At 54.0% G+C, this 25,071-nt stretch overlaps 1 protein-coding gene and 1 long non-coding RNA gene across 3 annotated transcripts in view; one reads left to right on the top strand and one right to left on the bottom strand.

The window, feature by feature from the left end:
- The first annotated feature begins 233 nt into the window (after positions 1-233).
- Positions 234-25,071, top strand: part of SMAD6 (SMAD family member 6) — a 73,971-nt gene continuing 49,133 nt past the window's right edge. The window contains exons 1-3 of one of the 2 annotated variants that reach the window (XM_074327526.1): positions 239-3,043; positions 10,516-10,572; positions 14,397-14,474. In XM_074327526.1, the coding sequence (XP_074183627.1) occupies positions 2,230-3,043; positions 10,516-10,572; positions 14,397-14,474 (949 nt within the window). In that variant the 5' untranslated portion in view covers positions 239-2,229. Of the gene's footprint in view, positions 3,044-10,515; positions 10,573-14,396; positions 14,475-25,071 lie in introns of both variants that reach the window. The other variant, XM_074327527.1, reaches the window with a different exon arrangement.
- On the bottom strand, positions 3,050-7,348 carry LOC141570567 (uncharacterized). Its single transcript, XR_012494702.1, has 3 exons — positions 7,036-7,348; positions 3,826-3,956; positions 3,050-3,716 (listed from the first exon to the last, which is right to left on the bottom strand). It is a non-coding gene; the product is annotated as an uncharacterized LOC141570567 (long non-coding RNA).

Here is a 25,071-nt window from a genome sequence, read left to right as displayed (position 1 = left end):
TCGGAGTAGCGGAATTTCTTTCATTCAGCAAGGGGCCGAACTCCGGCTCCTGCCCGGAAAGGGGCGGGGCGCCGTGCCGGGGGCGGGACCGCCGCGCGCAGGGGAGAGGGCGGTGCCCGCCCCGTGGCCCCGCCAATCGGCGCCGCGCCCGGGGGGGTAGCGGGGACCGGGCCTTTTTTCCCTCCGCGCGGGACCAATCCGGACTTTACAAGCTTGAACTTTTGCCACCCTCGGATGAGCGAGCGCGCCCGAGGAGGTACCCCGCCGCGCCGGCTCCAGGGCCTGGACCGGCCTTAACCCTTCCCGCGCCGGTCGGCCTGCTGCTACCGCCGCGCCCCCCAGCTCGTCCTAGACCCGGAGGGACCCCGTCCCCAAGCCTACCCCTATTTCCGTTGCGAAACGTGGCTGGGGAAAGCACGACCCCCTACCCACATCCCTTTCCGTGGTTCAGAGAATAAATTGGGGAAGGGGGAAGAGGAAGCATCCGCCTGAGGGGGCCCGGGACGGCTGGCGGCCCGCCTGGCTCCGAGGGAGGGCTGTGGCGACTAAGCAGCCGGAGAGGAGACACTCCCCGCCTTTACCCCACCCTCTGTAACTCCCTACCTCGGGCAAGCCTGGAGTCCCCGTGCGCGAAGCGTCCCACGCCCTGGGTTTGGCCCAGCAGAGCGACCCCTGACTTTGCGCAGGGGATGTGGAGACCTCGTGCCATCACAGAAGATCCCTCTACCCCAACAAACCAGCTGCCCCCTGCTCCCAAGAGCCGCAAACCAGGAAAGCTCACACGCACACCCATTTTTATTAGCCTTCCTTGCGATGGGGGTTTGGACCAATCTAAAATGCAATGTGTGTTTATAAGTTTGTGGCCCAGCCAGAGAGAGGCAAGGCTCGGTTTGCGTTCGAGGCTCAGTGGGTCCGTGGACCCTTGCGCCGCGCGCCCCTGGTTTGTGTAACCGTGTGTTGTGTGTGTGCGCGCGCGCGTGTGCTCGCTCGCATCTGTGCCCGCGGCGCAACGCGAGCCGGAGAGCGGGTTGTGGGCGCTGTCAGGTCCCGGGAGGGGGTGCCGAGGCGAGCGCAGGGCGGGAGCCAGGGCTCGGCCCGCCCCGGGAGCCGGCCCCTCGGAGCCGCGGGCCTTGCAATGGGACGTGTTCTCCTTTAAGAGTTAAGAAACTTGAAACCTTGTTTGCGCAACAATCAGCGCCGCGGAGCCGCCAAAGTGTCTAGACTGGCATATGATGGGAGGCAGCCAATGACTCCGCGGCGCTCCTCCGGGGGCCCTCAGTGTGCGTTTGAGGAGAACAAAAAAGAGAGAGAGAGAGCCGAGCAGGGAAGCGAGCGAGGGAGCCGAGCAGAGAGAAAGAGCCGCCGGGCGCTGCCTCGCCAGACCTCGCCGGGACCGCGGGGCCACCGGGAGGCACTTTTTGTGAAGGGGGAGGGGGGCGACCTCTGCAGCCGCGGCGCCCTGGGCGTCCGAGCGCAGCGTGGGGAGGGCTGTGACCTCTACCTTGGTGGATTGCATTTTTAATTAAGGATTCCCAGCGGCTCTTTGGGATTTTTACAGTTTCCACTCATGTGTTGTCACCCGCGTTCGGGAGAAACTCGCTCCAAGTGCATCTAGCGCCTGAGACCTGAGACGGAGTTGGCCTTTCGTGCATGCAATTGCAGGGATTTTGGTTTTGTTTGGGGTTTCTTTTTTCTTTCTTTTTTTTTTTTCCAGGGAGTAAGGAAGCTGGGGTTATCAACAAGCCTGTCTTTCGGATCTTGCAGGAAAAGTCCATGTAGTTAAGCGCTTGGGTTTTACAGGCAGGGCTTCCCAGACACATTTGGGGGGTTCGGCGCGAGCGCTTTGTGCTCATGGGCCAGCCGCGCAACTTTTGAAGGGTCGCCGGCCCATGCGGGGACTTTCTGGCGGCTCGTCGTCCGCGGTACCCCTCAAGCGCTGGGGCTGGAGTTGCTGAGTAGCCCGGCCGCCGGGGTCCATGTAGCCGCTGGCCGGGCGCGGACTGTGGCTCGGCGTGCGAGTGTTCCCCGCCGGCCCGCCCCGGCGAGCTCCCTCATGTTGCAGCCCTGCGGCGCCCCTTCGACGATAGGCTGTGCGCGGTCTGCACGGCGCCCGGCGGCGGAGCTTCATGTGGGGCTGCGGCCCGTGCAGCCGGCGCCTCGCTGAAGGAACTGACCCCCGGTAACCGGAGACCGCCTCCCCCCCCCACCCCCGGCGCCAAAGGATATCGTATGTTCAGGTCCAAACGCTCGGGGCTGGTGCGGCGACTTTGGCGAAGTCGTGTGGTCCCTGACCGGGAGGAAGGCAGCGGCAGCGGCGGCGGCGGCGACGAGGATGGGAGCTTGGGCAGCCGAGCTGAGCCGGCCCCGCGGGCACGAGAAGGCGGAGGCTGCGGCCGCTCCGAAGTCCGCGCGGTAGCCCCGCGGCGGCCCCGGGACACAGTGGGACAGCGAGGCGCCCAGGGCGCGGGGAGGCGCCGGCGTGCAGGGGGCCCCCCGAGGCCCATGTCGGAGCCAGGGGCCGGCGCTGGGGGCTCCCCGCTGGACGTGGCGGAGCCGGGAGGCCCGGGCTGGCTGCCGGAAAGTGACTGCGAGACTGTGACTTGCTGTCTCTTCTCGGAGCGGGACGCCGCAGGCGCACCCCAGGACGCCGGCGACCCCCTGGCGGAGGCGGCCCTAGAGCCGGCGGGCAGCGGGCGGAGTCGCGAAGCCCGCTCGCGGCTGCTTCTGCTGGAGCAGGAACTCAAGACGGTCACGTACTCGCTGCTGAAGCGGCTCAAGGAGCGCTCGCTGGACACGCTGTTGGAGGCGGTGGAGTCCCGCGGTGGCGTGCCGGGCGGCTGCGTGCTGGTGCCGCGCGCCGACCTCCGCCTGGGCGGCCAGCCCGCCCCGCCGCAGCTGCTGCTCGGCCGCCTCTTCCGCTGGCCAGACCTGCAGCACGCTGTGGAGCTGAAGCCCCTGTGCGGCTGCCACAGCTTCGCCGCCGCCGCCGACGGCCCTACCGTGTGCTGCAACCCCTACCACTTCAGCCGGCTCTGCGGGCCAGGTGAGCGCGCCGCGCCTGGCGGGGCGCGGGGGGAGGGGGGCTTGGGGGTCCACCTCCAGCCCCATTCCGTGGCCTTCTTTTTACCCCAGACACTTAACTAGGGCTGGTGGAACACTGCGGCTGCCCTGGAGGCGGGGAGCCTCACCCTGGTCCTGCCAGGGAGTGGGGATGTGGGCACATACGTCAAATGGCAACTTCATCAAGGCTCAGGCAAACTTAAAAGGCTACACGGTTGAGTTTTCTCTGTGCAGTTTCAGGGACTGAAGGTAGGCTCCAACTTCATAGGCAGTGAACGGGAAGGGCAGGCTCAGGAGAAACCAGACTTGTGTGCCCCCCCACCCCCCACATTTACCCCCAGTCTGTGCCCAGGCCTGTAGCATTTGTGTGCATATGCCTGTATCTATGTTATACTTTCCTATATCCAAGTAGACATAAGTTGTGAAATTGGGTGGAGACGATCCATGGCTAGAGTCAAAGTGTTTGTAAATTGTTCCTCTTGTTCCTTTGTATATTTGGAGCAAAGCTTTTGCAGGGTAACCCCTCTCAAAGTGGAAACCACCCTCTTGCCCTGATTGCGCCCAGCATCCCTTGAGTGTCAAATGCCAGGGCCTTCCATCATCATCATTCTCAATTCTGTGTCCAGCTTTTGTATAGTTGAGGGTTCTGGGGGCATCTGTGAGTAGGTGAGGAAGCCAGGTATTTTATTACAACTGAGAACTACTCCCCTTCTTTGTTCTCTTCCTGGGACTTCCTGCACACACCCCACCCCCAGCCCTGCTTACCTGAGGATGCCCTGGGTTCTGGAGAAGAGGTGAGGACAGGTGGAGGTTCCTGGCAGGCCAGAAGCTTGCAGGAAACACATTTTAGCCTGCAGCATCTCGGGGTGAATGCATCTTAGATGACATTGGGGATTCTGCAAGGGTATGACAGAGAGTTATAGGCTGCTGGTGTGGGAGGGCTCTGAATTCCTCCAGTGTGGCCCCACTAGAGAGAATCAGCACCCAGCACCGGGGTCCATAGAGGGTCAGATCACAGGTCTGACTCCCAATGTGGAAGTGGAAGGCGGGCCTAGGAGTGTGTGTGGGGTGGTGGCTGCAGTGCAAAGGAAGGTGTCTCTGTGGTGGGTCATGGTTGGGGGCTGGTGGGAGAGGCAGCATTTATCCCCCTGCCGTCTCCGTCTCCCCCGCATAGTTACTCCAGGCTGTGTTCAGGAGATTTTGGCAGTTCCTGACCAGTGGTGAGCTTTCTGTGCCTCTTGTACCTCTTCCTGACAGTGGTTTCCTCCCTTCTGCCACCCTTTCTCCTTCCTGCCTGTGCGGAAGGAGGCCCGGCATGTGTCTGTAACAGGGTCTCACACACAGGAGCTCGTTGCTCTAACCTGGAGCAAGGCTTTGGAGGGTGGGTAAGGGGAGGTGGGTGCTAAGGAGCAGAGGCCACCTGGGAGTCAAGGTGCCAGGGGAACTCAGACATGTGAGTGGGAAGGGGTGGAGTGAAAAAGTTGACCACAGACAGGACCCAGTTTTGCCAAGGATGGGTGGGATCCCTGCTCCTTGGATGAGATGTCAGTTTGGGTGTTGGTTTGAGTTTCTTGCACTTGGGCAGGTAAAATTTGAGGAGCAAACAACAGTGGGATGGTGCTTAACCACAGACTTGGTTCTAGGCTCTGCCTGGCCAGTGACACAACTTGACCTTGGACGAGTAACCGCCCTTCTTAGTCTCCCTACTGGGCAGTGGCTCCAAGAACATTCTTCAGGTCTAATTCTAGATGAAGCATTGGCCCTTGACTCCCTTCCTGCTCCCAGAAGGAGGTGCTATTGCAGGGGCTCTGTCTGTTCTCCCTCTTTGCTAGCCCAAGGAGCCCCCCTTTCAGGTGAGCCTGGGGGCTGTTGGGAGGACTGCTGATCTAGGAAGTTTCCAGTAGGCTCCAGATTGACCCTCTTGCTTCATTCCCCTGCCTGAGGGTTTGGGCTGTGGGGACTGGGACTGAGAACTGGGGGAGCCCTTTGCTGCCCACCCCACCCCTGCTGCCTGGCTGCCAGCCTGGCCAGCCTGGCTCCCGGAGCTGGGCGGGTACATAGCTGGAGCTCAGCCGTGCGAGTCTTGATAAGGAGACTGCTCCTTCCAGGGCTCTGGGGGAGAGGGCTGGGGCTCTGGGGCAGGCAGGCAGGCAGGCAGACAGACAGACAGACAGACAGACACAGGTAGAGTACACTGGAACCTCCAGAAGGCCAACTGAGGGACACTCACCTGGCACCAGTCACCCAGTGCCCCCTGACCTCAGTGGGAGCCCCAGTGACAGGAGGCCCCTTTCTGGGCCGGGCAGACCCTGTCTGCTCAGAGTAAATCCTGCTTCATCTATGACTTGCTTTGGGGTGTTGGGGCCAGTTCCCCTCTTTGGCCCCTTTCCCCATCTGTAAAGGGGAGGGAGTGGACAGAATCCCCGAGGTCTCCCGGGCAGATTCCAGGTTACCAGGCCTGCCTCCCCTACCCTGCCCTTTCTCTCATGCTTGTCTCAGAAGTGAGGTCCTCCCGCTGTGCCCAGCTCTGCCTCCCACCCGTGTGGGAGTCCGGCCCTGGGGCTCCCTCCCTCTGGTGTGTCTTTCTGTCCCAGGAAAAGCCAGTTCGCTGAGCTCGGTGCCTATGTGGACGGAAATGTGGAGAAATACTTTAATCACAGTTCTAACCTGTGTTTATAGAGCTCCTTTCTCCTGAAAGTATCCATTAACTTTGGAATAAATCTCCTGCTCTTTGCTTTACCACTTTTTTTTTTCTGTAATTATATTCAGTAAATTACTATTATCCAAATTGCGCCAGGGAAAGAGACAGAGTGAGAGAGAACTTCTAAACGACTGGAGGAGGCTGCCTAGGAAAACACAGGGTTCCCAGGCCAGGACTATAGGAATTAGAATGGGCTAGAAAGTTTTCCTTTTATTTGGCCTGGCATTATCCCTTTGAAATGAGATCAATTTCAAGTTGGGCTTCCAAGCCCCCGCCCCACCCCGCTGTCGGCCCCTGGGCCTGGCCTCCCTGCTCCTCCAAGCTCCTCCTTGGAGGTGAGGAAGGGGTGATAATGTGCAGTTTGCCTCTTGCTGGCGCCAGCCGGCTGCGCTGTTTATCTGGCTGCCGGGGGAATCTGGGCAATTAGGCTCAGCCGGCCTTAAAGTGCCAGGAGCTCCTTTTCTGTGTCTCCCACCCTGGGGCCTGGGGTTGAGCCTTCAGGTTCTGGACGTGGAGGGGACCGGAGTCCAGGGAGGCCCCCTCCCCACCCACAGCCAGCCCTTGGTAGGGTGGAAACTGGGAGGCCCGGGGAGGTGAGTAGAGCCTTGCCTGAGCAAGATGCTGGGCTGTGAGGATGGGGGTGGAAGGTAATGTCCCAGACTGAAATTACCCGGCACTGGGAGAGGCTGTGAACTCTTCTGGCTTTAGAATTAGGTCTCAAAAGGCTAAGTAGCCCCTGGAGGCTAACCAGAGGCAGTTGGGGCTGAGTTGAACTGAGCATTAGCCTTCTGGTACACTCAGCCCCTGGCTGACTGCTCTCACTTCTGGAGGAAGTTGGAGGAGATTCCTGAAGTTGATGCCTGAGGCTGGATGTCTGAGGAGACTGGAATTTGTGATGTCTCTTCTCTCCCTCTCTGTGTGTGTGTGTCTCTCTGTGTCACCCTCTTCCTCTCCCCCTCTCCTCCCCCTCTCCCCCTCTCCCTCTCTTCCTCTCTTTTTCTCTCCCTCTCTCCTTCTCTGCCTCTCTCCCACTTTCTGTCTTCCTCTCCCTCCCCCACACCCCATGTTCCTTTCTCTCAGAGGGCTCTCCAGGGTTCTAGTTGTCCCCTTAAAGTTTAGAGCACATAAGTTATTTTAAAATGAACATAACTTTTGCAAGCCCTAAGATAACTTCTAAGAGGGGAGTGAACAGAGGGCCTGGACGCCGCTCACACTTTTCTTATGACCTTTTGTCTCACACATGAGCGTCCCACCTGAGTGCCCACCTTGCCTACCTGACTTAGTGTCCTCTGGCTCCATCCGTTCTCCCAGATCCATGGGGCCTGGATGTGCAGGAGTGGAGTGGACGCCCCAGTTAAAGGTTACCCGCTACCAGTTAAAGGTTACCCGTTGTTGTTTATAGCAGCAGTCTTCCTACTAGCCCCAAAGTGGGAATAACCCAAATGTCCATTAGCTGATGAATGGATAAACAAAACGTTGTCTCTCCATCCCGTAGAATATCATTCAGCCATAAAAAAGAACGATACTCTAATACATGCTACAACATAGATGAACCTTGAAAACATTCTGCTAAGTGAAAGAAGCCAGACACAAAGGCAACATTATGTGACTCCATGTGTGTAAAATGTCCAGAATAGGCAAACCCATACAGAGAGAAAGTAGATGTGTGGTTGCTGGAGGGTTTGGGGGTTGGGGAAAATAGGAACTGACAGCTAATGGGGACAGGTTTTCTTTAGAGGTGATGAGAATGTCCTACAATTAGCTGATGGTGTTGGTCTCCCAACTCTGAATATACTAAAAACCACTGACTTGTACACTTCAAAAGAGGGAATCTCAGCGTATGTGAATGATAACTCAATTATTTTTTTTTTTAAAAAGGTAACTTGGTATTGGCCCTCAACTGGCCGCCTCCCCCTTTGTTTAGTTGAAATAGGATAACATCTGTCTTCCTGTGTGGCCTTGGGCAGGTCCTTTACCTGGCTGGACCTCAGATGCCCCATCGGTGAAAAGACGTTGCCTTGGGCAAACCTCTGACATTTTAAACTCGTGTGTTGATGGTGAAATTTATGGGCCCTCAGACTTTTTTACTTGCCTGGAATGGAAGTTAGTGGGGAGCTTCCAGTTTCCCCACAGTTGTTAAACAGTCCTGTGCAAAGCCTTTTGCTGGAGCAAATGGGGGCCTGCGAAGGTCTCTCCTAAGAGCTTTGCAGTGTGTCTGACATTTCAAGTTTGTAGATTTGCTTTCTGTGTCACTCAGGACGGTAGAACCCACCCCTCCACTTCCCACCCAGCTCAGGTGTGGCCATGGCTAGTGTGTGTCACAATTCTAAGGCCTATGTGCCACCTGTTGGGGGCACTTCCTGAGCCCTTCCCCGCCTCCACCTTTTGGGTCGCAGGTAAATGGCCACTGAAGGAGATGCCAAGGTTGATTGCAGTACAGTGAGTGGCTTGACTCCAGCCACCACTGCCCATCGCTGCCAAGTTTCACTTTGGAGGACAGATCTGGGGGGCAGATGTCCAGAGCTCCCCACCTTGTGTGGCCTGGGCCTCCGCCAGTCAGATTTTGCCAAAGGAACCCTAACAAAGGAATTGCAGGCCTCCTGATAAATTCGTGGGGGAGTGGAAAGGGTACGAGGCTGGGGGTCAGGAGACCTGGCTTCTGGTTCTGGCTCCGGAACCAGTTCTCTGTCTGGCCCTGAGGGAGTCACTTCCACTGTCCAGGCGTCAGCGTTCTCCGTACAGTGGAGAGCTGGCCTCAATTCTCCCTCCCTGTGGAGCTCTAGCGCTACCTGTGTGCTGCCTCTTGTTCTGAGAGGCTATTCCTCACTCACGTCTGGTCTCTCGCCATGCCAAGGCCTGAGGACTGGTGGATAAGGGGAGTCCTACTGAAGCAAATAGCTCCCTTCCTTGAGTCTTATTTGGGGTCCCCTGCGGGTCACCCCTTTGGCTCCCCACGTCCTCTTGCTCCACACCTCTTGTCTGCAGACGCCTTCAGCTTGACCATGATCCTCATCACTATTGTCTGTCCACAAATTTGCTGTGCACGTGATGGACTGGACCCCGCAGGGATGAAGGGGTGGAAGACGGGGCGCCTCTTGATTGCCTGTCTCGTTGGGGTGTAGCGCAGAGTCAGGCCTGGGCTGACATCCCAGCTCCACCATGGTTGGCGGGTGGACACTGGGCAAGTCCGTTTCCTCACCTGTAAAATGAGAATAATATCGGCCATCTTACTTTGTTTGGAGAAAGGATGAATGCAATATAGGCGCCCCATGAGCGTAATTAACCCCTCTATACCTAAGGTCCAAGAGAATAAAATACAATCAATGAAACTGAAAATGCCTGGCATGGAGAGACAGAGAGGATGGGCGTTCAGCAGATGTGTGCATCTCTCCAGTGGCTACTCCATGATTCACTTTTCCTTCTCCCTAAATACTGGCCACAAAAGAGTCCCTGTTCCTAGACCTCAGAGCCTTCACTTTGTTGAAGTAATTTCTGGCTGGAAAAGCCAGGGTGGGGAAGCGCTGGAGCTGCCCTGGGTGTATAGAGCAAACAAATGCTCCTATAACTAATTGCGCCTTATTATAATTGCGAAAAACACTTATTATCCCTTGTGTCATTACTGATACCTGCCTAATAATAGTTATTACCCCTTTACTACCCCTGAGAGTTTGTTTTAGTTTGCGATTTGATGGTAACAGTTTCATTTAGGGAAAATGAAGGGTCATTTCATTCATGCAAATTGTTACTTAGTTTAGCAAATTGTTACTTCCCCTAAAGCAAGAGGCTAAGGAATTCTTCTGAAGACAAAGTATATGTTTTTAAGGAGGAGTATTTTAGGCAAATGAAAGGAAACCAAAAGAAAAAGACCATAGACAATAAGGAATCGCAGAGGGTCTGAGCTGGAAGGCAGTGAGAGCTTCCCTTCTCCTTACAAAGGAGGAGACAGGCTGAGAGCTGGCAGTGACTGCTTCAAGGACTCCCGTCTCCAGTAGGTAGCTCTGTTTGGCTTCCTGGGTCTCAAGGAATCTTGCCCTCCCCCTTGCCCCAGAGAATGCTAGTTCTAATGCCGCTTGTTAATGGAAATGAGCTTTTATGTCTGGGCCTCTGCATTCACACTGTACTACCAAATTGAGCAACTGAAAACACAGAATGCCCAGTTAAGTTTGAATTTCAGGTAAACAGCACATACTCTTTTAGTATGAGTATGTTCCAAAAATTATAAGGGATATACCTGTATACCAAAAAATTATGCCATGTATACCCAAAAGTCAAATTTACCTGAGCATCTGGTATTTTGTCAGGCAACCCTGGCTCTGACTTTCTCTGCACCCGCATTTCTTTTGTTATAATAATAATAGTTACTGTTCGTGGAAGTATTTTTCCACACTACCAAGAGCTGTACTAAGCATTTTATATACATTGTCTTCTTTTGCCCTCCTGGCAAACCTAGGAGGTCCATATGATTATTTCCCCCATTTTAGAGCTGAGGTAACGGGCTCAGAGAGGTGAAGTAACTTGCCCAAGGTCACACAGCCAAAGAGCAGGGTTTGGTCCCAGGTCTGGACCCCAGGCCTGTGGCCTTACTGTTGGGCCGTGACATTCTAGTGGATCTGAGTAGCAGAGGTAGTGGGAGAAAAAGAGGGCTTCCTGGGGACTGGGTTATTAGTGGAGGAAACCAATAATCAAAAGCATGTAGAACCCCTAGGTGTGAACTCGCCCACCCTGGTAGTGACATGCTGTCTCCTGTCTTCCAGAATCACCACCACCCCCCTACTCTCGGCTGTCTCCTCGGGACGAGTACAAGCCACTGGGTAAGTGTGTCCTCCTCCTGACCCTTGGGAAGGTGTGTTCATCCTGGGCTCCCCTTCAGTCCAGAGCTGGTGCCTGCCCGCCCAGCCTCAGTGCTGAAGGGCTGGAGGGGAGGGGGGCCAGCCGGCCTGGTTGCCTTTGAAATGGGGTGAAGTTTTACAAGCACACCCTCCGTTGGGCCAAAGCAGACCCAGCCTCTGCAGCAGGCTATTTACATCTTGAAATTCCTCAGCTCATCATTAACCTCTCTGTGACCTTTAAACATGGGCCTGTGGGAGATGAATGGGTTTCCACTTAAGCGTCTCATTGGAGGTGGGTTGGTATTTGTCTCTTTTCCTTTCTCTCCCTCCCTACCCTTAGATTGTTCTCCGTTAGTGTGTATTAATTATTACTGTGATACATAGGTTGAGCAAGAAGTCTGTTGAGAGGAACCGAATGTTCCCCCCCTTTTTAAGCCACGAAGTTCACCTGGGCGGGAGCAGTTACACTGTTTGGTGGAGGTGGGAATGTCATCTTCGACAGGTCCCATTCAGAAGTAGAACGTGCTTTCTGTAAACCTCGGGGCTGCAGGAACAGCTCATGTTCCGGAGTAGGTGCATGTGGTTTTAGAAGTAGACATGGCCTGTTTCCTGGCCCTCCTGTTGCCTCCAGTGGAGAATCCTGGTGGTGGGCTGAGTTAGTTTGGCCTCAGTAGGACCAGGAGAGAAGCTTTGTGACCCAGGCCGTTCCCGTGGGACTCAAGCTTTAAAAGTCAGATGGCGTGGCAGTGATGCTAACACATTCCATCAAGTGACCACAAAAAGTGGGTTTTGTTTTGTTTTGGGTAAAGGCCTCTTCCCAGTAGCATGTGTCAGCATCACATGGGAGGTCCCGTCTAAGTGTCGACTCGCAGGCATCCAGTCCAGTTTGCCTCCCAGGCCCCCTGTGGAGTCAGAAGTGCCCATCCGCTCCCTCCAGGAGTTTGACCTCAGCCTAGGTGGACAGAGGCTGTTGTATGACAGGGTGTGAGTCAGAGGGCAGCTTCCCCATTGTTTTCCCCGATGCATGAGCCTCCATGGATAGAGGAGATGTATTTAGTTCTCTGGGGAACTGGAGAGGTCATCTAGTGGGACCATGTCACTTCGTAGAGGAGGAATCAGACCGAGGGGCAGGGAGGGCCCCCCAAGTAACCAGCAGGAGGGCTGAGGCAGAAACCCAGAGCGACCCCCTATTCAATGTCTGGTTCTCCATCTTTCCCTCATCAGCCTGTCTCAGCATTTCATAAGTCAGCATAGTTCCACTAGTCATTTAGAAGATCCCTATTTCCATTGGGGGGAAACAAAAAACCCCCTTCAAATGTTCTTAGCAAATGTAGCACCTCAGTTTGAATGTCAAGGACCATATTGCCCTGAGGAATTGTGGGTCAGCCTGTGATAAAGCAGCAAAAATCCAGGCACCTTGCAGCCCTGCAGAATCACCATTTGGAAATCAACAGGTGTCCTGGTTATTTTGTGATTGGGACAATTGAGGCCATAGAAAGAGGAAGTGACATTTGCTGGTGATCATATAGCTCAGGGGTCTGCAACTCCAGGCCACCATCTGTTTTTGTACAGCTCGTGAGCTAAAAATGATTTTCACTTTCTTAGAAGTTTAAAAAAAATCAAGACAAGACGAATATTTCATGACATGTGACAATTATATGAAATTCACATTTCCGTGTCTGTAATAAAGTTCTACTGGAACGTAGCCACGGTCACCCGTTTCCATATTGTCTGTGGCAGCTCCCACACCACTGTGTAGACTTGAATAATTGCAGCAGAGATTGTATGGCTCGCGAGGCTGCAAATACTTACTATTGGCCCCTTTGCAAAAAAAGTTGGTGACTCCTGATTTTGCTAAGAGTGGAGGTAGGATGGACTTGAACCTGGGGCTCCCCAACTTCCAGATGGGGTCCCTTCTTGGGGCTTATGCAGTGATCAAGGTAGGGAGTGTTCTTTTTCTGTAACACCCCGAAGACACTTCAGACTTCGAGGGCCGCCCTAGAAGCTCCAACGTGTGAGGGTTTGGAGAGTGCATGGTAGGGACTTACTGTTAGGCTGGTGCAAAAGTAATTGCGGTTTTTGTAATTATTTTTAACCTTTTAAACCACAGTTGCTTTTGCACCAACCTAATAGCTGTGAGAGGTGGAAACTGCCTGTTGTTCCCACTCCTGGGAACCTTACAAAGCTGCCTGTGTTGGCTCCACAGTCTTTCACTGAGAAATAGGGTCCAGCCTGTGATGTTGCTACTTCAAACAAGAAGTGGCAGTGATACTCGGGGTGCTGAACACTTGGGGAACATTAGTTATTAAAAGCAACAATCTTTAAAGAAGTTCCCACGAAGACATTGAGGTTGTTCTTTTTTTTTGAAGAGATTTTTCCATCTGTCCTTATTTTCCTCCAAACACGTTTTACCAGCAGATAACTTTTTCGCGCCCTGATAAATAGTCTGAGTTCTTTTTTGTAGTATTTTCTTTTCCTTGCATTGTTGCTTTCTCATAAACAACAAGTCAGTGCCCTTCTAAGCCTCAGTGATCACATGAGACCAAAAAACAAAATAAAACCCAGAACAGCCAGTCAGCATCTGGCAAGTGGGAAACGAAAAAAAAAAAGGCCAAATTGGTTAATGTTTCATCTTCCCGCTCCCGAAGCCATGTGGTAAAAGGGGAAAAAAAAAAAAAAATCCTGCAGGATGGAATGGAATTCTAGCTAGTAAAAGCCTAGGCTAACGGTTTTTACCCCAGGAATCCCCAGCTTGGGGTGCCTCTCGGGAGCCAGGTGGGACCTGCTGAGCCATACCTGGGTTGTGGTGGGTGAGAAGATGAGATGAAAATGCTGCAGGCCTCACAGAACATGCCTTACGACTCCTGGACAGGCCTGTCCCTTCACAGGAATAACACCCCATGGCTGGTAGCAGGAGGCACGGGCCCAGGAAAAATTTTCCAAGTCGGCTTGCCCCAAAAGGCATCAGCTTGTCAAGCTAGCAGCTCAGTGTTCAAGAAAAAAACCTGCAAAAGCTTTTCCTTTCCCCATCGAATTGCACTGCAGAGAGGGGAAAACAAATAATGCACGCCATATGAGGTACTTAAAACTACTTACAAAAAATAAACGCCTTAAAAAAAACACACACACAACACAAAAAAACAGTCCAGGCATTGAAAGTTGCTCTGTGAACAGGTTTAGATGTTAGGGAGTGGAGGAGGGGAGAGAAGAAAAGTTACTCTGGGAGCAAATGCTTGAGCCCTTAATTAGAGGGGTGTAAGCGGGACAGAGTGAGGATGGCTGGTAACTTGTTAAAACAGAGTTTCCCCAGCTCCAGCGGGAGGAAGGAAGGAAGGAAGGAAGCAAGAAGGAACAACTTCAAGAATTTTAATGGTTGTAATTAAGTACAGCAACTATGAATTGTTTAGAGGCTTAATTTAACCTTACCCAAGGAGGCTCCAAGTTGCTACTTGCTCAGTCCCCTGAACTTGGGTTATTTCTGTGGTCAGAGCAATTGCAACTTTTTCAGGTGCCAGGGCTGCAAGAGTCAGCATTTTCCAGAAGAGTTCCAGGCTGGCTGGCCTGGCCTCGCCTCGTATGATCATGGGACAGGGTTACAGAGTGGCATCAGAAAGTTGGGAGGGACATGCTGCCCTTTGCAAGCACTTGTGTGCACACACGTACACACGCACACACGTACACGCGCACACACGTACACGCGCACACACGTACACGTGCACACACAGATGCATGACAAAGCAGGAAAGGGAGATGCTCTCCCTGCCCCCCCTCCCCAACTAAATTCTCTTTCTCTTTCCTCCCCATAGATCTATCTGATTCCACATTGTCTTACACTGAAACGGAGGCCACCAACTCCCTCATCACTGCTCCTGGTGAATTCTCAGGTCGGCATTGGTTTTTCTCTGCACGTTGTTGTGTTGACCTTTACAGAAGGGGATGGATGGGGGTGGTCCTTGATAGAGGCCTTTTTGATATTTCCACTCTTTTTCTTTCCCCTTTTCCTCCCACCCCTTCCTGACTGGTGGTGCTGGGGCTAAGAAGAGTGTGTGTGAATGAGACCTAAAGAGGATAACTTAAAGTATATGTCAATCCGTGTTTTAACCAGTTGTCTCTACCATGTCTCTTGTAGAAATGAGTAAAGCCCAGCATAACTCTTCGTCTCTCATTTTAGCAAGGGGTCTTCTTCTGCCAGCTGCCGACAGGCAGCAAATAGATGTGCTTGCATACATTTCTCTCGTCATGGGTTTCTCTTCCTGTCCCCACTCTGGGAAGGGTCAGAAGAGCGGGAAATGGAGTGGGTAGACTGGTAAACGGGGTTTGACAGAGGCCAGAGGTTTTATCTCTCCCTGAGCAGTGGATGCTGGGCTAGGGAGCAGAAAGAACCCCGGTTTGGAGCTCCCCAACCCCTGCAATTAAGTGTTGGCCATAGGGACATTCCGGGAATACCTAAATCAAGCTTTCCTGAAGAAATGAGAGGTTGGTGGTGACCTGCGGGCATTGAGGGCTGGGCAGGACTTGGGTGCCAGCGTCTGAGGGGCCCTTTGGGAGCATGGCAGGTGCTGTGCTATGAGAAGAGCTGGGGCTTGTGGCCTGGCTCCTGCAGCACAGAGTGACAGCCCCTTGGGCTGGATCTCGGGGTGAAGGCCTCTGTCTGCATCGGAACTGTCTTTCCCCTACTGCAGGCCTATGCTGTGAGCAGAGCTATTGAGTGTTTACTTGGGGCCATATCGAATGTTTACTTCAGCCCCTTTACACGCATCTCAGAAGAATGGTGAAGGAACTTCCCCAGGGGCACGTAGTAGCAGAGCCATTTGCCACTCTGCTCCTCCATCACCACTGTTCTGCCCTCTACTTTGCAAGGGCTGAGTGTACCTCCTACAAACTTATTTCGCACAGAGTTCGGACTGTCCTCACCATACCCTCCCGGTGACTACACGATGCCAGTTTCTCGTGGTGCCCGGCCATTTCCCACGTCCAGAGCCCTTCGCCATTCGTTGTCTATCCCGTCACAGCCGTGGGAGGTCACAGGAGTTCACGTTTCAAAGAGGGAGAAACGAGAAGCAGGAGTAGGAATTGTCTTGCACAGGGTCTCATGGGGGGGCTCATGGCACAGCTGGTACTGGGGTCCATGTCTTCTGGGTCCTACTTACCTTCTGGTCTCGGATGGCCCCTCTAATGGGCTACTTTGTTTTCTTCTCTGCCTTTTGGCCTGCTTGGTTATAGTGTCTTTCCCTGAAAGACCTAACCAGATGGACACAAAAAGTGAACATTTTAATCCATTCTTTTTCCTCTGTGCCTATGGGGATGGAAGCCACATATAATCTTGTAGAAGAGGATTGAAAGTATTTCTGAATGCACGATTCTGTGTTCTTGCCAACCCTACAGGTATTTAATTTAGATGGGTCACATTTGACATTGGTTGGGTGGGTGGGTAATTTTTTGACGTCCCCTTTCCCCCGTCATTAATTGTGGAAACTTCCATGTATGGAGATGCCTTACGGTTTCACAGTGTGTTCACGGACAGAGTCTCTTGTGATCTCTGTCGTCCCATCCTGGGCGTGGTGTGTGGCTCAGGTGGGAAGGAGCAGACCCCAAAGCACCTGTAGGAGGTCCAACCCCCATCTGGTTCCCAGGAGAGAGTATCATCTGGAGGCTGGGAGCCACTGGGTCTGGCTGCTTTGGGGGCTGTGTTTGGGATTCCCGCCCAGTTTATCCCCGAGCAGTCTTTGGTCCTGCCACGCAGAAGGCTCTGGTTGATCTACCAGGACTGTGTGGTTCTCGTGAGGAAATTTGGCATCTAGTGGCTGGCATTCTAAGGGGCTGAAGGAACTGGGAGGAAGTTTGGGATTTCCTATGGGGAGGAGATGGAATGGCGTCTAGTGGGCTTTGGTCTGAGTGCCAAGAGGTCCTGGTAGGTGAGCGTCATTCCTCTTTGTGGTCACCCCGGCACGACGTGCATCTCCTCCTGCTCCAGAGGTTCACTGTTCAGCTTTTCTAGTTTACTCGTGCTCTGGGGGTCTGAGGACCAGTGGTCTGGCACTGCCCCTGCCTCCTGGGAACTCACAGACCTGGGGTCGTGGTGGCCGTCACACTGGAGGACAGGCTCCGGCAGGGAGCCCCCCTAGGGTGGGGAAAAGGCCCAGAGGGGTGGAGGTCTGTGTGGATGAGGAAGGCAGGACTCATCCTGCGCGGATGGAATGCAGGGCTGTGCCTGAGGCCCGGGTGGGAGGTGAGGGCCAGGCCAGGCCGTTGGGTGTTCCAGGACGGGTCATGCTGCTGTTGACGACAACAGTTGACATTTATTGACACTCACTACTTAGCGCTTTGCTAAGTGTTGGTCATTCTCCATCTCCGTGACTCTTTATCACAACCCAGTGACACAGACGTGATTCCCCTGTTTTACAGGGGAGGAAACTGAGGCTCATGGCTGGACCAGCTGCCCAGATTACGACCTGGCAGTGCCAGACTGAGGACGGGAGTCTGAGCAGTGTGACTGTCCAGCTCTCTCCCCTGTGGGCCCTGCCAGCATCCCACAGCAAGGGTTCCCTCCCCCACCCGGAGGCACACCCGGGGGCCAACCTGGCGTGATCAAAAGGGGCCTGGGGGCGGCTGATCCCAACTTAAGTACCAAGGAAAGGTGTTGGGGGCTGGCGAGAGACACTGGGCTCGGCGCTTGTCCACGTCACATCAGGCAGAACTTGAGGACCATCCGAGACCACAGCAGACAGCCGCCCCAGGCCTCTGCAGAGCCCCCCCTTCTCAGTGCCTTGGGATAGGTGACCTGCTAGACCAGGGTGTCTGCAGCCCCAGGACGGAGACCGCCCTTGTTTGTCTTGTACAATGACAATCCCAGCACCCCGCCTGGGGCTGTCTATTTTTATCCCGCTCCAAGGTCTCTGCTTCACTTTCCTGTCCTGTTGTTGAGGCCACTTCAGAAGGAATGGTGGGAATTTTGAGGCTCAGTCACAGCTGGGCAGGCAAGAACATATCAGGGGGGTGGCAGACAGGGGACTGTCTTATTTCAGCTCTCTGCTGAATGGTTGACACAACATTCATCTGGTCCCTACACCAGCTCCAAATCTAGATACGTGATCCCCTCTGAACAGCCCAGAAAACTGAAGCTCAGAGGGGGCAAGTGACTTCACCAGATCCCTCAGTGAGGAGCAGAGCTTGACACTCTGGGTTCCTTGCTTAACTCAGGGCCTGAGGCACTGTCCCCTGACTGGCTAAAGCCCCCTCAGGCCATCCTCTTCCTCTCTGCAACATCTCCACCTCTCTGCCTTTCCCTTGATTTCGGTTTAGTTTGGGGATGAAAGCAAGATTAGCTATTTAAATTCATACTAAGGTGTGAGTGGCTGGTAGGATGAAGGGCCACATGGGAATGGCCATCTGAGGAGGGCTGAGGGAAGAGGGCAGGGTTCTCTCGGCTCTACAGTACTCTAGGCTAGAGGAAGAGAATGAGCAGGACACCAGGAGCTTTGTGCCCTGGGTGAGACAAGGAGCAGCCAGGCCAGGCTCGGTGCTGGGTGCTGAGTGAGCTCTGGACCATTTAACAAGAGCTTGAGGTGGTGGGCTGCTTTAGAAGCTGGCTCTGCCTGACTCCGTGCTGTGGGGTTGGGGGTGCAGCACTGAGCGGGGTTCTTCAGGAGCCAGTGACTCCCCTCTGGGATCCTATTCTAGTGCTTACTGGATAACTGTTCAAGTGCTTTATTAAGCACCCATTGTATGCAAGGCATGGCATAAGCTGCCTGTCATGGGGACCAGGCTGTCCCTTTTGCTGACCTTGGATGTGTGTTCTGGCTTCTCAGTCCTCAGAGCGTGCTGGTTTCTTTAGAGCTGCATCAGCTAGGGCAAGCCCCTCATTTTAAAGAGAAGGCCTGGGGAAGAAAGGGAGCTACCCAGGACCACGTGGAGAGTTTGGGGCTCAGCAGGATGTGGGTGTCTTTCCTCCACCAACCAGACTACACTCCTTGAAGGCATATATCCTTCTCTAGGACCCTTGCATTCTGCAGATTGACAGAGTTTGGGAACAGAGGCTCTGAGAGGTTAGGAGAGTGGCTGAGGGCCACACAGCAAGCATAAGCAAGTAGCGCTAGTCCACAGCCTCGGTGGCTCCCTGCTGCCCACCCACCTGCTTCCTTTCCTCAGTGGTCCCTGTCAGGGCCGGTGCTGTCTGATGCTCACCGTCGGTGCCCACAGACGCGGGGAAACGAGTGTGTTGATTCAGTATTGTCTCCTGCCATCTGCTCATTCCAGGCCCCGAGCCTGCCCTCAGATGCCCTCGTCTGACACAGACCCTTGAGCCCCTTGTTCTCCAGAGCGCCCAGCCAGTCCAGCCAGTGTTTGCGGAGCTCTGTAGCAAGGTGGGCAGAAGAGCATGGGCTGTGCACCAGTGTACCCTGGGATCAAGTCCCAGCTCTGCCATTTCCTACTTGGACTTCGGGGAATCCACGTAACCACGCTGTCCCTCAGGTTTCTCACCTGTAAAATGGGGATGATAATAACGCCCTATCTTATGGTGAGGGCTAAATTAGATGATGCCCGTGAATCAGCCAAGGCCATTACAGTATGCCAGGCTTTGTGCTTAGGTCTGGGGGCACAGAGACAAAAATGACATCATCTCTGCCCTCAAGGAAGTCACAGACAGGTAAAGACACAAACAGAAGAAATGAGTAGTATAAGAGGCAGACTAGGGAAAGAAGGGATTAGTGATCAATTCTTGTTGTGGTGGGGAGATGACCCAGGAAGACTCCCTGGAAGAGGTGATATCCAGGTTGAGTTTTACAGGATGAATAGGAGTCTACCAAAGAGATAAGATGTGCGGATAGGAGATGAGTTCAAGGTATAAGGAATGGCAGGTGCCAAGACTTGGAGGTGTGAAGACAGCCTGATGCGTTGGGAAGCGAAAGGAGGTCAGAGGGGTTGGGAAGCAAAGCACCAGGCTTTGGTGGGAGATGAGGCAGGGTGAAGCCAGGGCCTGGATAATGTTTTTTTTTTTTGTAACTTTGTACTATAATATACAGAGTGCATAGGTAGGTGTCCAGCTCAGTGAAGTTTTGCAAACTGCTCACACTGGGTGACAGGCCTGGATGACAGTGCCGTACATGACAGTGCTGAATCCTGACACACAATGATGCACATGCCTCGTGAATGGGCAGACGGTAACATTTTAGCTGAAAAGAGGGTTTTATTTGGCTTTGGAAAACAGGAAGGACGTCTTACCTGCTGTCCTGACACAATTAGACTTGGACTTAGGTCAGTCTCCATGGTAAGAGCTGGCCCTTGGGTGTGGCCACACCCTCTCTGCCTACCCCCTAAGTCAGGCTGCAGCCTGGAGGTGGTGGACAGGTTTTGGGAGGGACCCTGAGCTCCTAGACCAGGACCAGCTTGCCATTTCCAATTCAGAAATGGCCTCAGACCCCTTGCCTTCTCTCCGGGTGGGGGTGACGGAGAAGGAGCACTCACTTCCGCTTTCCAAATCAGCAGCATTTGGAACTTACATTAAGCCTCTGCCTTGCATGTTTTTAGCTTTGACCGAAGAGTAAAAAGAGCTTCTTCCCTCCTTAGAACCTCCGGGGTATCTCACAGGGGGGCCCATTCTTTCTGGGTTGCTTGTTTGAGGCTGGAGTAGAGGTAGTGAGGGGTGAAGGGTGACAGAGGTGGCTGCGGCAGCCCTGGGTGTACCGGGCAGTGGGGGAAGGGTTCTGGGCAGCCTGGTTGGCCACGAAGCCAGAGTGGGTTCCAGACTTGGCTTTGTCCCTTACCCTGCCGTGTGACCTCAGGAGCTCCTTACATCCCGGTCTCAGTTTGCTCAGCGGTACATTAGGGCCATTGGGCCACTGCTCTCTGGGACCCCTGGATGCTGATGTGTTCCAGGCAGAAGGTACCAGCTCCCGGGCCATGAGGGCTTGTGTGGAGAGCTGGGGCTTCTGGCCCACAGAATCTGAGCTTCTCATGATGGTTCCAAAGCAAAACGAAGGCCTTGGACAGCAGCACCATGTGGAGGGAGGTGGTCAGTGTCCTGGATACACTACACCCCAATCCCAGAGCACTAAAGATTGGGGACTGCGGTGAGGGTATACTTAACCAATAAAGAACCCAAGGCCCAGACAGGGCAACTGACTCACCAGAGATCACCAGCTTTTACACCCTCTGCAGAAGACCCCAGGGCTGGTATGTTTCCTGACTGGGCTTTGGAGTAACAAGTCAATGTACTGAACATTTATTAAGAATCTACTGCAGGCCAGTATCAGGTAGTACAAAATGATGAAAGTACCTTCCCCTTGAGGAGCTGATGGTCAGGAGAGGAAGACATCAAGCAAAGCATGGGGAGTGATTTTGCTAAGTGCTGTGGTACTGTGGGCACGGCTTAGCACTGGCTTAGAAACAGGAGCCAGAAGACTCTTAGGGTAGGAATGGGGTGTTCAGGAAACCTTCAAGGAGAGAGTGATTCTGAGTTGGGTTTTGTAGGATGACTAGGAGTTCTCTGAGAAGCTAACAGGACATAGACAGCCTGCAGAAGGGACAGCTTGTGCAGAACGCTGTGTCTGAGTTTGTTTGTGACGAGAAGGTTAATATGTGAGCGATGGGAGAATAGGGACAGGTGAATCCAGAGAGGGTGTCTTGAATTTGCAGGAATGGACTGGAATGGACGGACTGTTGTCACTGGGCCAGGGGACCCTGTGGTACACTTGGTCCTGAAGGGGCTCTGGACCTTGTCTGGTATCCAGCACAGGGCCTAGCCCATAGCCAGAGGTCATTGTGGAATGAATGAATGAATGAATTTTTGCCTGGGAAAAAGACATCCAGAGAGAGAGAGAACACGTAAAGATAAAAACAAATATCCAAACACATATTTGAGAATCACAGCTGACACAGAGCTCTGTGCGAGGCACTCTCTAAGTGCTGTGTACATATTCATTCATGGAATCCTTCCCACAACTCTTATGAGGTAGCCATTTTTATTAGCCAAGTAAAAGAAGTAACTGAGGCTCAGAGAGGTTAAGTAATTTGCCCAAGATCACCCAGCTAGAAAGCAGTATAACTGGATCAGTACACAGGCAATCTGGCCCCTTGGGTTCCCCAGTGTCTCGCACGGTGCCTTCTCTGCCCCCTGGAAGATATAGGAGTCACATAGTTCTGGCTCCTCGGGGGCCTCCGTGACCCTGGGTATCCAAGATTTGGCATGAACAACTACCACCAGGCCCCAGAGCAGCTCTGCTCAGGATGGTTGCTGGATGAAGAAAGGCATGACCAGTGAGATGGAGGGTAGATGGGCTTCTGAGAGGAGGCTGGGGTGAAGGGGAGTCCTGTGCTTAGCTAGCACTGCTTGACTCAGAGCTAGTGGCACCCCTACCTTTCACTGTGCCTCGGGTAGCCTGCATCACCGAGGGGAACCGGCAGGTTTTCTCAGGAGACCTGAAATTCCAGAAAATATACTTGCTTGCATACAGCCTAATCACAACCATGTGTCTGCTGGGTCCCATGGCTCGCTCTCCTCCTAGCCTTGCTTTCCCCGGGCGCCTGCAACAATCGGGAGCCGTGCTCGAAAGTTTCCTTGTCAGGGGAGAGTGGCTGTTGCCAAGAGCTCCTTCTTTGATGCAAAAAATATATCCTGAAGGTACTTTGTCAGATGTTTTTATATTAAACATTCTGCTTCTGTGGCCCTTGGCTGCCAAGGGAAGCAGAGATGCATGGCTTTTCTAGTTGCCCTGATGGAAAGAATTCCTGGGGTTCACAGGCTTTTCTGCGTGCCCCTCGTCCCCCACTCAGGGCCTGGTCCCCTCAGCCACAGAAGGTCAGGCCTTGGGGGCTGGCACGTGCGCAGAGCAAGGACGCTACCCTCACCTTGGGGTAGAAGTTGTATGGGTTTGGGAAAGCAGCGGTCTCAGGTCTGGAGCGGACCTCCCAGCCTCTGTCCCAGACTGAGGTGAATCATTGCGGAGACTTGAATTGATCTTTAGAAGGAGAGGTGGGAGCTAAGAGATGGGAGGCTAGGAGCCATTTTGATTTCTGAGTTGGCCAGGGTACTGCAAGCGCCAGACAGAGCTGGGAGACGGGGCTATTGGGCCTTCTGGGGCAGGTGGGAGGAGAAGACAGAGATGGGGGCTCCATCACACAAGCTGAAATCAGGAAGAGTGGGGCAGAGCTGGGCTGGGGGCTCCTCAGCCTGGGGAGCAGCTGAGGGAGGGACATTGCTTGGCAGATGTGTTCAGTGGGCATGTTGGGAGAGGGACGGGAGCATAGTACAGCTGTCTGGCTCCGGCTCCAGCTCCGGCCTCTTGGGCTGAATGGGGTGAAATGGGGCATCCCACGGGCACCCTGGTAGACAGGCTGTCCACATCAGCCCATCAGCATGCGTGCGCCGCAGAATGTCCAGACTGTGTATCCCCACCCCTCCGCCTTCTTGTCCACAGTTTTATGTCCAGCCCTGAGGCGCAACGCTCCCCGGCCCTAGCCTCCCACTCAGCGGCTGTGTGGTCTCCCACCGACCACACGTCCTCTCTGGGCCTCAGGTTCTGCCCTGCTGGGCCAAGGGATGGGCAGGGTCCCTCCCAGGCCTGCCTGCAGGGTCACAGGAAAAGAGGGGCATTGTTTCCCAAGCAAGGACTAAAGGCTTTTCTCAGATGTCGGGAATGGGGCTCGGGGGCCTTAATTCTGAGGGCAGGGTCTTTTCCACTGAGCGTCCAGCTCAGGGCCTGGTGTGCTGGCCGGGGATGTTGGGATTGTGTTTGTGAGTCACGGAGGCTTCTCTGCACAACTGGACTCACTCAGTTCATGTTGTCTGTCTCAAGCTCAAAGAGACCCTGACTTGGGGTGGGGGAGCCCTGCCTTTGGGGCCTCCGCTGCTGTCTGACCCAAGAGAGGAGGGGAGAGAGGGCCCAGGCACTTGGGGAGACAGACCCCGTCTCCTTCTACCTGGCTGCCCAGCTGTGTTTTAACTACCAGCCCTCTTCCTCAAAGACAAAGTCTGGAGAGAGCCCCAGGGGCTTCCTCTGAGCCCAAAGGTAGTGCCGCACCTGGCCTGGGGGTCAAGAGACACAGTTCCCATCCTGGCTCTCTCCCACATCTCCTGGTAGTCAGCTTCTCCAACTGTGAACTGGGCCACTTGGTCTACCTCATTGGTTCTCAACCCTCTTTTCACAGAGTCCCGTGAAGACTTTTAAAATAGCTCAGACCCCATTCCAGAAGTGGTTGGGAGGGACTAGGCATTAGGATTTTTAAAAATTCCCAGCAGATTCTGATATGCAGCCAGGGCTAATGACCCAGGTCTGGATGGACCTAGAAGGGACCTAGCGCATGCAGCCATCTTCTCAAGGCAGGAGGCTTTTCTGTATCTGGGCCCCCAGCCTGTATTTGGTCACTTCTGGGGACAGGCACACATATCCTTTTAAAACAGCCTGTTATGTTTGTGAGCTGCCCCTGGCTCCAGTCCCTTTAGCTTTGATGTGTGTTCTGAGAGCACCAGGGAGGTCACATCTGAATGTCCCTCTGGGGTCACCAGGTGCCTACACACCAGGTCTCTCCATAACCTGATGAAGTGGGTGTTGTAACTTCCAGTTTTCAGGTGAGAAATCTGAGTTTGGGAGGTAGAGTGACTTGCTCAGAGACACTCAGCGGAAGGCAAGTATCTGATTGGTTCCAGGCCGATGTCGCAGCTTCCATCCTCCGCAGGAAGGTGGGTTTTCTATGATTGCTCAAGAAAGCTGGGGGCAGCCCTCCCTGGGTCCTCATGCCTCCCTTGGGTCTGAATAGCTTTACTAAAAAACGAAACAAGCCACTCAGCTCTGCCCACGCTTGCTTTTAGACGTCAGAGTCGGGTGTGGAGTGAGGGGTATAGATGACAGAGGGGTGCTAGGGATCCAAGAAGGCAGGGGTGAAAAGCTCAGGCTTTGAGGCCAGACAGACCTATGCTCTAAATGATGTAGCCTCCATTTTGCAGCCTCACTTCACTCCACTTCTAACAAGTGGGCCGAGCAATACCTCATAGGCTCCGTGGAGTTGCCCTATGTATCATAGGTGGCACAGTGCGTGGTGCACATTGGGTTTGTAGAAAATGGTAATTAAGTGACTTGGTCACCACATAGTAGTATGAGGGATAGCGCAGCAGGAAGGGGAAGATAGCCAAGGAAGGGCCTTCGCAGGGAACTGGGAATCTCATCTCGGCCTAGAGAGGCAGGGCGAGTGCTGTTTCCTGAGTGGGCGGTGTGGGCTGAGAGACATCGCTGCCCAGGGTCGCTGCGGGGATGCAGGGATGCTGGGAGCAGAGCTGGACTTGAAGGAAGCAGAGGGTTTCACCAGGCTGGGGAGGAAAGGGCACCCAGGCCCGAGGACCTGCTGGGCAAAAGAAAGATGGTGTGAAGACGCCTGTTCTGGGAAGACGAGTGGTCCTGGCAGGGAAGGAAGAAGTGGGGGGGGGACCTGGAATGGCATTTCAGGGAGGGCTGGACTGTCCTCTGTGGTGGGCTGTGGCTGCAGGCC

This window comes from Rhinolophus sinicus, linkage group LG03, assembly GCF_036562045.2.
Source record: "Rhinolophus sinicus isolate RSC01 linkage group LG03, ASM3656204v1, whole genome shotgun sequence".
NCBI lineage: Eukaryota > Metazoa > Chordata > Mammalia > Chiroptera > Rhinolophidae > Rhinolophus > Rhinolophus sinicus.
This window is presented reverse-complemented; position numbering and strand designations above follow the sequence as displayed.